Below are 14,109 nucleotides of genomic sequence, written 5' to 3' on the forward strand. Positions count from 1 at the left end.
ATATCTCTGCGTGTGTGTGTGCTCAGTTATGTCTGATTCTTTGTGATACCCCATGGACTGTAGTCTGCCAGGCTCCCCTGTCCATGGGATTTTGCAGACAAGCATACTGGAGTGGGTTGCCGTTCCCTTCTCCGGGGATCTTTCTGACCAGGGATTGAACCCGTGTTTCCTGAGGCTCCTGCATTGAAGGAGTATTCTTTACCCAGTGAGCCATCAGGAAGCCCATGTTATATCTATACTAACTTATGATCCTTTCCCTCTCCTGGTTCTAGTCAATTTTTTTTCTTTTCCTTTTCTTAAATTTTTGTTATATATCAGTTTTGCTTTTTAAATTCATATAGAAGACTTCTATAAATTTAGAAATGAAAAGGACACTTCTACATAGTAGCATGATTTGGAATACTTGAGATAAAATAAAATGTATACTGAATTGGCATCATAAATCAGCATTATCTCATCCTCAGTTTTAACAGTCTTTGCTTATCTGGCCACGGTTTTTCATATTCTCTGTTGGCAGTTAATTCTAACATCAACTGTTCCCATACTACAGTAAAATATTTTTTTCCCTTAACTTCAGTTTGTCTATTTACTCTTCTGTTCCAGTTAAAGAATGACAATAATTACACCAAACCCGAATTCATAACTCTATTTTGTCACTATGTGACAATGCTAGTCCACATATTTTTACTTATTCTTGCTTTTATTAAGGTCAATTTTACTTTGTTTTTTTGGAAAGAAACTGAGAGGTAGGAACATTTAATACAATTCATACAGTACATCTGTAATGGGTCTTTAGCACAGATTAATTGTGCAAGTAGATTCAATCTGCTTTTCTCTTAAGGAGAAAAATATGAAAACACTGGGGCCTCCATGGTGCTATGCTCAGTCACTCAGTCACGTCCAACTCTCTCTGGGCCCGTGAAATTTCCCAGGTGGACGCCACCAGGCTCCTCAGCCTACAGAACTTTCCAGGCAAGAATACTAGAGTGGAGTGCTACTTTCTACTCAAGGGAATCTTCCCAACCCACAGTTCAAACCCTCATCTCTTGCATCTTCTGCACTGACAGAGGAGTCTTAACCACTAGCACAATATGGGAAGTCCAAGAGTCTTCATATTCAACACTAAAAATGCTGACATAGTAAAGGTGAACCTTAATGGGCTTCCCAAGTGATTAAAAAAAAAAAAGAACAAACAAATTTGTTTGACATCAAAAAAATTTTATGGTCAACTTTATTCAAAGACTTCTCAAAGAAAAATTAAATTTTATATGAAGCATTTCAATTCTGGGGCTCAATAGTAGAACTATTTTACTTTTTTAACATTTCAAATGTGTTTGACTAATATGTTTTTTGCTCTATAAAATATTTGAATAAAAGAGTATCACTGAAAGCATATCATTATCCAATGTGATACATTAACAAATAGATAAAAACCATATGATTATCTCAATAGATGCAGAGAAAACCTTTGACAAAATTGAACATACATTTATGATGGAAAAAAAAACCCTCCAGAAAGCAGGCACAAAAGGAACATACCTCAACATAATAAAATCCACATATGATAAACCCACAGCAAATATTATCCTCAATGGTGAAAAAGTGAAAGCATTTCCCCTAAAGTCAGGAACAAGACAAGAGTGCCCACTCTCACCACTACTATTCAGAAGTTTTAGCCACAGCAATCAGGAAAGAAAAGGAAATAAAAGGGATCCAGATTGGAAAACAAGAAGTAAAACTCTCACTGATTGTAGATGATATGATCCTCTACACAGAAAACCCTAAAGATACCACCAGAAAATAACTAGAGCTAATCAATGAAAATAGTAAAGTTGCAGGATATAAAATCAACACACAAAAATTCCTTGCATTCCTATACACTAACAATGAGAAAACAGAAAGAGAAATTAAGGAAACAATTCCATTCACCACTGCAATGAAAAGAATAAAATACTTTGGAATAAATCTACCTAAAGAAACAAAAGACCTATATATGGAAAACTATAAAACAATGATGAAAGAAATCAAAGATGACACAAATAGATGACACAAATACCATGTTCATGGGTTGGAAGAGTCAATATAGTGAAAATGAGTATACTACCCAAAGCTATCTATAGATTCAATGCAATCCCTATCACGCTACCAACAGTATTTTTCAGTGAACTAGAACAAATAATTTGACAATTTGTACGGAAATACAAAAAACCTTGAATAGCCAAAGCAATCTTGAGAAAGAAGAATGGAACTGGAGAAATCAACTTGCCTGACTTCAGACTATACTACAAAGCTACAGTCATCATGACAGTATGGTACTGGCACAAAGACAGAAATATAGATCAATGAAACAAAATAGAAAGCCCAAAGATAAATCCACACACCTATGGACACCTTATCTTTGACAAAGGATGCAAGAATATACAATGGAGAAAAGACAATCTCTTTAACAAGTGGTGCTGCGAAAACTGGTCAACCACTTGTAAAAGAATGAAACTAGAACACTTTCTAACACCATACACAAAAATAAACTCAAAATGGATTAAAGATCTAAATGTAAGACCAGAGACTATAAAACTCCTAGAGGAGAACATAGGCAAAACACTCTCTGACATAAATGACAGCAGGATCCTCTATGACCCACCTCCCAGAGTAATGGAAATAAAAGCAAAAATAAACAAATGGGACCTAATTAAACTTAAAAGCTTTTGTACAATGAAGGAAACTATAAGCAAGGTAAAAAGACAGCCTTCAGAATGGGAGAAAATAATAGCAAATGAAGCAACTGACAAAGAATTAATCTCAAAAATATACAAGCAGCTCATGCAGCTCAATTCCAGAAAAATAAATGACCCAATCAAAAAATGAGCCAAAGGACTAAACAGGCAGTTCTCCAAAGAAGACATACAGATGGCTAACAAACATATGAAAAGATGTTCAACATCACTCATTATCAGAGAAATGCAAATCAAAACCACAATGAGATACCACCTCACGCCGGTCAGAATGGCTGCTATCAAAAAGTCTACAAACAATAAATACTGGAGAGGGTGTGGAGAAAAGGGAACCTTTCTTACACTGTTGGTGGGAATGCAAACTAGCACAGCCACTATGGAGAACAGTGTGGAGATTCCTTAAAAAACTAGAAATAGAACTGCCATACGACCCAGCAATCCCACTGCTGGGCATATACACTGAGGAAACCAGAATTGAAAGAGACACGTGTACCCCAATGTTCATCGCAGCACTGTTTACAATAGCCTGGACATGGAAGCAACCTAGATGCCCATCAGCAGACGAATGGATAAGAAAGCTGTGGTACATATACACAGTGGAATATTACTCAGCTATTAAAAAGAATGCATTTGAATCAGTTCTAATGAGGTGGATGAAACTGGAGCCTATTATACAGAGTGAAGTAAGTCAGAAAGAAAAACACCAATACAGTATATTAGCACATACGTATGGAATTTAGAAAGATGGTAACGATGATCCTATATGCGAGACAGCAAAAGAGACAGATGTAAAGAACAGACTTTTGGACTCTGTGGGAGAAGGCGAGGGTGGGATGATTTGAGAGAATGGCATTGAAACATGTATATTACCATATGGGAAATAGATCGCCAGTCCAAGTTCAATGAATGAGACAGGGTGCTCAGGACTGGTGCACTGGGATGATCCTGAGGGATGGGATGGGGAGGGAGGTGGGAGGGGGGTTCAGAATGGGGAACACATGTACACCCATGGGTGATTCATGTCAATGTATGGCAAAAACCACTATAATATTGTAATTAGCCTCCAATTAAAATAAATAAATTTTAAAAAGAAAGAAAGAAATTATGCAGAAAAAAATAAATTTCATAATGCAAGAAAAAGGAAAGCATATCATTGTCAACACCATTTTCTAAAAATCAACAAGCTTTATAGCATCTTATAAGAAATGGGACCTGAGATAAGACTTTGCACTGCATATTCACAAGGATATTAACTGTCAAAGCTCTGAGTGATTTGAATACCATTGTTGTCATTTATAGTGTCTTCTTTTCCAAAGAGAGAACATTCAGATGCTTTCTGAACAAATTACTTTTCTATACCCCAAATGAAAGAGGATGCAGGAAAATGAAATTAATGTTATACATTTAATGGTTTAAGTTTGGTGATTTCTTTTAAATTTTTCTTGTAAAATTTTAAATTGCTTTTTCCTCAAGTTAATTACCCCTACAAGAAAAGTAGCTGAGCCTGTTGAAAAGTTAATGGGCAATTATTTAATTTACTTCAAACTGAATTTCCTTTTCTTGTTTTCAAAACAATTAAATTATGAAAGGAATATTTTTAAAGGTTTCTTTTAAAAAAATCCAAATTAATTTTAATAAAACAGCCATCCTTGTTGCTCTTCATATCAGTGATTTGGGGAGACTACTAAAAATAGTAGAGGAGGAACCAAAAAAGGGTCTGGAAATTACACACAAACACATGAACTTTATTATCATACTAAAATTTTATGAAATTCATGAATTTTAGTTTCTCAGAGTGGGTTATGAAATAAAATATTCTCTAAACAAACACTGAAGAGAAAACAAAATACATTCTTTAGGTTAGGGTTAAGTAATGATGTAGCCTAGGGTCTTCATATTTGACCCTTACTGGATGAAAACTTTTGCCACTGATAAAAAAAGGAATAATTCACCAGAAACTTTGAAAATAAAAATACTTCCATGATATCCCTGATGCTTATACCAGTGTCCAACTTTGAATGAACAGAAAAAGTAAATATTTGATTCCTTCCCTGGCTAGTTCTAATTAAGCATCCTCTTGTATCTCAAGACAATATAAAAATAAATCCTTAAGATGCAGCCAATACAGAGGAAATCTCCAGAGAAACGGACCAGCTTTCATTCCAGGGGAGGAAGAAAGATTATTTTCTTGAACAGAGACATTATGACTCTACAGAGTATCTATATCAAGTTCAGTTCCAGAGGTTGGCTGAGGAGGGCTCCGGGAAGGGAATCAATGGAGTATGATTAAGGATCATGACCCTCCACCCTGGAGACAAACAGAGCAAGAAGGATCTGAAGATCCCTTATAACAGAAGAAGGGGAGAGGCAGGAAATGAGGAAGTGCCAGGTCTCAATGAGAATGTAGGCATTTGCATTCTGGCCAGCTTTCTAAGAATATATCCCAGCTGAATTCTTGCAGAGGGGAAAAGAAATGAATGCAGTAAACTCTTCCAAACATTCTTTCAACTAGAAACTTCCATTACATGGCTGTACCGAATCTTTATATTACAAAAAGTGATGATTAGATTTTTAAGTATCCTTCGTACCATCAGGTAAAGTTTGTATTGTATCTGATATAGTTTCACTGTTAAATATACATTTTTAAAAGAAGCTAAGCTCATATGACATTCATTTATTCAATAGCTATTTAAGTCCACTCTCCTGCAGACACTGATTCATCCCATGGCAGACCAGAGGCTCAATGAGAGCTATAAGGCTCTTGCCCTCAGGAGTTCAAAACACCAGAATATAAAAATATAAACAATTAGGGTAATACAATTTTAAATTCCTGTGTTCCACATACAGGATAGAAATTTTTATGTAAATTTTCTTTCAAAGAATGTGGACATCCAAAGTGGAAAAGAATTTGCTATATCAGGGGATATAAAAGTCAATTATAAATAAGTATTGAGACAATGATTGAAAAAGTGATATGAGAAAGGAAATAGAGGATTAATGAGAGAAATAATCAGAAGAAATTTAATAAAAGAGAAAAACAGACAAAGGATAACTATAAAAACCTATTTAGACATTTATGAAACATAATCCAATTTAGTATGCAATTTAAAAATAGAGACAGGCACAACGAAAGAATTGCGATGGAATACATATTTGGAATGCCAAACTCCTGAGTTTTTTCACCCTATGCCCCAATTATGCTCATACCATATATAGTTCCAAATGAAGTCATGCACTCGACAGTGAAACCAATTGAAGTATTAAACTTCAAACTCTAATTTGAACTGTTAATTTGTACACAGTGGTGGTTGTTCCTTCCTTCCTTCATTCATTTTTCCATTCATTCTATATGAGCACATTCTATATGCCATGCATTTTACTAAGGGATTCAGTGATTAGCTAAATCAGACATAATCCTTCACTATGAAATCCCAACTACTTTGTGACAGAAAGAGGCCATTAGATACGACCAATCCTGAAGGACAGGACAGGATTCTCTGAGGAAGTGGTATTCCAGATGAGATTTTGAAAACAGGATTTTAAACTCGATTAAAGAAGCATGGACATGAGGGCAAGACGAAGAACAAGAACTTCCTATGAAAGGAGAGAAGGAAATGGCAACCCACTCCAGTATTCCTACCTAGTACGCTACCGTCCATGGGGTCACAAGAAGTCGGACACGACTGAGTGACTCACACACGCACATGCAAGGAGAACAGCATATGCAAGGGCCCCACGGGGAGACAGGTGAGCATCCAGACACAGGAGACACCATGCAAGACCCCTACAGCAGATCTCAGGGCCCAAGGGAGAGAGCGGCTCCAGGAAGGGCTGACAGGTAGACAGTCCTCAGGTCACTCAGGAAGACCTGGATGAAGTGAGGGTAGGAGGTGAGTGGACAGGGTATTAGAGGGAAATGTTGAGCGACTTTTTTTTTTAGATCTTTTGTCTGCTGGTCAGAGTAGAGAAAGGCCTAGAAAATCAAAGCAAGAATAAAAGCAGGGAAATCACTGAGAAGCTTTTTTGCATTAATTCAGCCTAAAGATACAATAATTGGGACTAGGACATACTAATATTAATGAATAAAAGTCAATTGATATAAAAATTATTTAGAAAGTTAAAAACCAATATTTGATTAATGGTTTGGAGGGGAAAAGACGTGTATATTAAGGATGATTCAGAATTCTGGTGAATAACCAGGATACTACAGGCATAATTCACAAAGATAATAAACAGAAAACAAAGAACAAGGATTTAGAACCATATTAGAAGGAGTGGAAAGAGAACATCTGTGAGTTTCACTTTGGAGTGCCATTGTGACATCCCAGAGACTGACTGAAGGGTCTATTTCCCAAAGGAGAGTTCTAGGCTAGAAATGTATTCATGTGTGTATGGATGATTTTTCCTAAAGAGAAAAAATAAAAATGAGAGAAATAAATGGGGCCAGTTTACAAACCTACTAGGATCCTAAACATTAAATGGCCAACTGGGGGGAAATGAGCTGCCTAAGAAGCTCAAGAAAAGTGGGAAGAAAAGTGAAAGAATATGTAAAGGAAGAGAATGCCTCAAGATGAAGGGAGAGGCCAGTATTGCCAAGAACTACAAAGATGTTTAACTAACATACTGACAAATGAAATGTTTCCACTGCATTTAGCAAAACCAGAGATTATGTGTCACCAGCTAGAGCTACATCCAGCATGGGAGTGGGGACGAGATTGAAACAGACTAAGAAGAAACTGCAGAAGGCACGTGAGGAAAAGATGGCAGGCACTGAAGGAACCGAGAAATGAAAGCTGCTATCTGTAAGAGAATTTTGAGAAAAACAGTGATTTGTTGGTTAGTTTGTTTTGTTTTCAACAGTTTGGTTCACTGGGAGAGGGATTTGTTTTGGAGGAAGACTTGAACATATTTATAGGAAATAGAGGAAGGGGTGGGAGGAATTGGGAGACTGGGATTGACATATACATACACTATTAATACTATGTATAAAATAGTATAAATAAACTAAAGAGAATCTACTGTATAGCACATGAACCCTACTCAATACTCTGGGGTGACCTAAAGAGGAAGTAAAAACAGAAAAAGAGATGATGTATGTATATGTACAGCTGATTCATGTTGTTGTACGGTAGAAACACAACACTGTAAAGTAACTACACTCCAATTGTTTTTAAAAAAGTAAATGGGAGACCTAAAGAGTTAAAAAAAAAAAAAAAAACCAGCTTGATAGCATTAAGATCCTGAGAAAGCCAAGGAGTCGTGAGTCTGTAGAGAATGAGGATAGGATGGGTGTCAAATGCACGTGGATTACACGTAAGGTCTGAGGAAGCTAAGAGCTTCCATTTAAATGTGCCTGTGTGTGAAACAGTAAGTGAGACAGCTTGCTCAGAGTGGATCATTAGCTGGAAATGGTCAGTAGTAAAAGAGAAATGGAATACAGGTTTAAGAAGCATAGCTAAGTTTGCAAATGCCATTGGGAGGCGTAGGAGATATAATTGACCAAAGAAACAGAATAGGATCATAGGACTATTAAAAGAGTCCAGAAGAAGCAGGTGGCTATGTATTTATAGTGAAATCAACCTGCCATATCGTGAGACTTCAATGGCACCTGGCATAATAATTTTGGTCCTTCAGGAATGAAGTTTTGCCTTTTAAACAAAAAAGCAATGGACAAGAAAAAAAAAGCAGTGTTTCTGAAATGACAAGACTCTGAGCTAGATTGGAAGAAAGTGAAAAAGGAGAGCTCTGAAGGCCTGGGAGAAAGAATAGGGATCACTGGACTGGAATGTTTGATGAGGGTGAAGAAGCAGTTGTAGTAAGAAGCTGTAACAAGCTTGGTGGACATATGGTTGCGGCTGGAGATCAAAAGCTTGAATGAGTGACCTGAGAGACAGAATGAATTGGGTATTCTTGCTTGGAGAATCCCCATGGACAGAGCAGCCTGGTGGGCTACCGTCTTTGGGGTCACAAAGACTTGGACACGGCTGAGCAATGACGCACACACACAAGGTCCAGAGGGTGTGGGAAGAGAAGGCTGAGATGGAGGAGAGGAACGTCACTGAAGGCCAGGTCAGAGAACTGAGAGGAGAAGGTTCTGACAGGTCATTCCAGTAACCAGTGAGGTGCCCTGGCATGACGGCCGCCCTAAAGGGGAAAGGTAGCTAATGATCCAGACACCAACAGCCTCAATGGGGAGTGCCCAAAAGACCCATAGGTGATTGCAGCAGAGACCATCTACGGAGGATAGGACAGTAAAACAGCCTCAACGAAGCAAGTTATTTTAAAAAAAAAAATCAATGGATTTGAGAAAAATGACCTCAACAAGGAATGAGAAGGTAATTATTAACCTTATCTCCAAGTCCTATTTTCAGAATAACATTTCAACCAACTATTCATCTTCTCTACTAACAAAACTATACCTACAAACATTTATATAGATGACTTAAAGAATTTTTAAATTATCCTAATTATAGCACAACAACTACAGGAAAAGAATTAACTGTTCCTTATGAAACAGTGAAAGGAGTCCTCTAGTGCTCAGTTGTGTCTGACTTTTCGCAGCCCCCATGGACTGCAGCACACCAGGCTCTTCTGTCCACGGAATTTTCCAAGCAAGGATACTGGTGGGTTGCCACTTCCTACTCCAGGGTATCTTCCTGACCCAGGGATTGAACCCACATCTCCTGTGTCTCCTAATTGGTAAGTGGATTCTTTACCACTGAAGTCATCTAGAGCAAAAGCCAATGAACTTTTCTCTGAAGCATCATACAGTAAACACTTAGGCTTTGTGGGCCAGTCTGTCACAACTACAGAATTCTGCTTCTCTTACATGAAGATGGTGTTTTAAACCCAATCTGTCCCAACTCTATGTGTATCATTCAAGTCAGAAAAAGTGGTATTGGAATTTAAAAACTAATAATTATTACTTTCAGACTTAAAACTGAAGATGGTCAGCCAAAAGTTCATGATTTTCCTTTCCCCGGGAAGAAATAAAATGAAAAGAAAGCACTCACCTGAACATAGAGTTCTCTGAGCTCATACTGAAATTTCTTGGGATCTGTGGTAACTGTTACTGGGCCAATTTCTGTGGAGATAAAAATGACATAAGTCAAGAATAGTGCTCAATAGCATTAAAGTCTTTAGCGTACTGTGGTTGCAAATGTCCTTTCACTATGCACTGTACAGTTAATTGAACAAGTAGAAATAGTCAACAAAACAACAAAGACCATTTCTCAATATATAGCTACCAAAGACTACTTGAAAATTTGTCATAAATGATGCATACTTAAAACAGTGAATTTTTAGCCTTAGGAAATGCAAAAAGTGAAAGTCACCCAGTCGTGTCCGACTCTGCAAACCCATGGACTAAACAGTCCATGGAATTCTCCAGGCCAGAATACTGGTATGGGCAGCCTTTCCCTTCCCCAGGAGATCTTCCCAACCCAGGAATCGAACCCAGGTCTCCCACATTGCAGGCGGATTCTTTACCAGCTGAGTCATCAGGAAAATGCAAAGAGGGAGTTAAAATGCCACAGGGGAAAGAATCAAGAGATATCAGTTCCAGTCTCTTTTTACTCTCACCAGTCAGTGGAGAGCAACTATTTATGGAGCAACTATTTTGTTGTTGAATTCTAAATTAATCACTTATTCATCTTTTAATTTTGATCTGTCAACTATAGATTGTAAACTTGTTTGCAAATAAAACATTTAATACTAAACCAAAAAAAAAAGCCAAATGACCCTTCTTTGTCCACAGATAGGAAGATCAGAAGCACAGATATAAGGATATTGAAAGTTCAAACACAGTTGCTACCACTTCATTTGCCATAGCTGGGGTTGCTGTCCCTCATCATCACCATTCTCTTCAACGCCTCTGACAAAAATAATTACCTCTGGGGTCACTGCCACCCTCACGACTGTCCTAATATAACGTAAAAACCACTGTTTCAAGTGGAAACAAGTAGGGGGACCATTTCCTGGTGAAAACCAAGACCTAAGTCAGGTGAAGTCCAGACACCAGTAGGATTAAATTGATAGAGATATAAATATAGATACATACACACAGAGCATGTTTATTTAATAGTAAACATTTTAATCTGCAAAGACCATTTTCTTTAAAAAAAAAAATAACCTTTAAAACAGACAAGCTGAAATTGGCCTTCACAGGTATCAATTACTTCCCCCAAGAAACATCCATGTGTGTGTGCTTAGTCGCTCAGACCTTCAAAATAGACAAGCTGAAATTGGCCTTTACAGGTATCAATCAATTACTTCCCCCAGGAAACATGCATGTGTGTGTGCTTAGTCGCTCAGTCGTGTCCAAATCTTTGTGACCTGTGGACTGCAGCCCACCAGTCTCCTCTGTCCATGAGGATTCTCCAGGCAAGAATACTGGAGTGGGTTGCTATGCTGTTTTCCAGGGGATCTTCCCAATCCAGGGATCAAACCCAGGTCTCCCGCATTGCAAGCAGATTCTTTACCATCTGAGCCACCAGCAAAGCTTGAAAACACCCATATGTCAGTCGCTCAGTTGTGTCCGACTCTTTGCGGCCCCACAGACCATAGCCCACCAGGCTCCTCTGTCCATGGAATTCTCCAGGCAAGAATACTGGAGTGGGTAGCCATTCCCTCCTCCAAGGGATCCTTCCGACCCAGGGACCCAGGGATCAAACCCAGGTCTCCCGCATTGATTCTTTACAGTCTGAGCCACCAGGGAAGCCCAGAAACATCCATATATTTAAGTAATAGTTTAAAATTCATCCGAGTATCATGTGTACAGACAAAGCATCTTAAATTCCTAGGGTGGATGAAAGTTCTTCTATTTTATGTAATACAGATTATAAAAATACTTAACATTTAGTTTTATGAGACATTACCTTCAAATGCATACTATTAGAAAAGGACTTATGACTTCAAAGGATAATAATTAATGAGCCAGGCCTTCTATAATATGCTAAATGTGATACAAAAACAGATTGCAGAATCTTAGAAATAAATGAGGTAAACTGGAGAGGAAGCATGATATGCTTGTCATAGCCCACGTAATTTTTCTTAGAAATTACACGAAAATATGTCTCCATTCTTCACCACAGATTAGACACCTTGCACCATGCAAAAGGAATGAAGAGGTGATTGGAGAAACTGTGTGAAAATGCAAACATCTGCATTCCATACAGAGCAGAACAGTCATTAGCTATGTAAACGTCATGTCCTGAGTATATGGAAAATCGGAGAAGACTACTCCCTCAAGACTAAACAAAGGCATACTTTGCAGAGGAATGTAAAACAGCAAAGAATATGCCAGGCAGTTACACCCTGACATATAAATTGTCAGCAGCACCATCAAGCTTCTGTGCTTCTACATGGCATAATACTGAAATAATTCTAGAATTCAAAATTCAAGAACCAGAAAGGAATACAAAGGATACTATAAAAAACAATTATATGAAAATAAATAGTACAGACATGCAAGAACATTCCTTATAATAACAATTTTTTAAATAGCCCTGATACATGTCTGTTCCTCAATAGTGGAGACTAGTGGATGCTATAAAATAGGAAAACTGATAATTAGCCTTCATTTAATTATCAAGAGATTCAAATATCCACCTGTTTTCAACAAAGACAGGAAATATTTCCTGAAGCCCATTTATATACATTTTTGCAAATCACACTGGACACTTGAGATAAATGTTTTATCAGTTATAAGAAATACTCAGACCAAAAAAAAAAAATACTCAGGAGAGATAAAGCCTTGCTAGGCTGCCATATCCCTCCAGTTGTAAGCATCTTTTCCAACTCTTTTGAATGCAATGATATAACTATTGGCAAAATCAACCTTCCTTTCAGGACTTATATCCATTTCACTCTTTCTCTTCATTTAATAGAGCCCGACACCAGCTGTGTCATGAGCAATTTCCTCTTCTCTTCCTTTTTTCCTGTGTTACTTTTAGCCCCTGCCAAGCCTTCCACAACATTCAACAGGTATAACTTTGTCTTCTCTTCCTGACTGAACACGGTCCTCTATTGCCTATACAATTGAATGAGAACTCTCCAAAGCACTGCAGGCCCTCTCTTCTATTTCTCTAATCTTCAAACTTCGTCACACTGCTTAGCATGAAGACACTGCTCTTCCTTCACGTCTTTCATGGCCATTCCCACGTCTTTCATCTGCCCATACACCTCTCATTCTAGAAAGTATGAATGAAGTCCTATCTCCTTGGATGTTCTGCCTTTTCTTCAGCATACATTAATGCTGGTTGATGTTTGTATAATAAAGACATGGGAAGAATGAAGGGGCACAACATTTAACAGAATAAGTGATCATAGCCCATTTTATTTAATGACTTTATCTGGTTGCTTACCAAAATAACACCAAAAAAATATACTGGGTTGGTCAAAAAGTTCATTTGGTTTTTTCCATGTTACAGAAAAAATCATTTGCTTCAATTTTCTCTTCTACAGGCAAGAAAACTTGAGGTTCAGAGATAATGAAATTGAAAAACTTTGGTAGTGAAGAAAGAAGTTAAGACATCTGAAAACATTTTCTACTCTGAGCAACCTCCACAGCTCACTAACATTTTCTCTTTTCCAAGATCTCCATTCTATCAATGATTATATCACTATGAACTTTCTTCTTTCCTCTGGAGCAAGGCAAAACCGACCATGTTTGGAGTGCCTAAACTGATGCACACAATATCTAGAATTCTTTATTGCCACGTGCCTGGATATTTGAAAATAGATTAAAAGAAGCAACTTTTTTCTTCCAGTTTTACTGAGATATAATTATTATGACATACAACACTATACAGGGGCTTCCCTGGTGACTCAGGGTAAAGAACCTACCTGTATTTCAGGAGACCCAGGTTCAATCCCTGGGTTGGGAAAATTCCCTGGAGAAGGGCTTGGCAACCCACTGCAGTGTTCTTGCCTAGAAAATCCCATGTACAGAGGAGCCTGGTGGGCTACAGTCCATGGGGTCACAGAAAGTTGGACATAACTGAGTAACCAACACAAGGACAAGGAGCGACTAACAGTTTCACTTTTTCACAATAAATGCAGAAAGAAAAGTATGGAAAAAGTAGTGTGGGAGTACTAACATAGAAAAAACCACTTTTCAGAATGAATCAAGGAGATTTCAAAAGGAAATGAAAATTTAGGATTTCAAATTAGGAAAAAACAAAAAAGTTCTTTACTAATGCTAATTTTTAAAAAAATTCTATATATCAAGTTGTAACAACAGCTCTGTATTTCATCAAATTACTGTTATTACCTATGGTTTGGTATGGTGGTGGTTTTCAGTCATGTCTGACTTTTTGCTAACCCATGGTTTGTAGCCCACCAGGCCCCTCTGTCCATGGAATTCTCCAAGCAAGAA

At 37.6% G+C, this 14,109-nt stretch overlaps 1 protein-coding gene across 1 annotated transcript in view; it reads right to left on the reverse strand.

Annotated features, from left to right (window-relative positions):
* Positions 1–14,109, reverse strand: part of HMCN1 (hemicentin 1) — a 514,767-nt gene that overhangs the window by 394,169 nt on the left and 106,489 nt on the right. Inside the window, exon 2 of the mRNA XM_070473938.1 lies at positions 9,746–9,816. Within this exon, the coding sequence (XP_070330039.1) occupies positions 9,746–9,816 (71 nt within the window). The remainder of the gene's footprint in view (positions 1–9,745; positions 9,817–14,109) is intronic.

This window comes from Odocoileus virginianus, chromosome 11, assembly GCF_023699985.2.
Source record: "Odocoileus virginianus isolate 20LAN1187 ecotype Illinois chromosome 11, Ovbor_1.2, whole genome shotgun sequence".
NCBI classification, from domain to species: domain Eukaryota; kingdom Metazoa; phylum Chordata; class Mammalia; order Artiodactyla; family Cervidae; genus Odocoileus; species Odocoileus virginianus.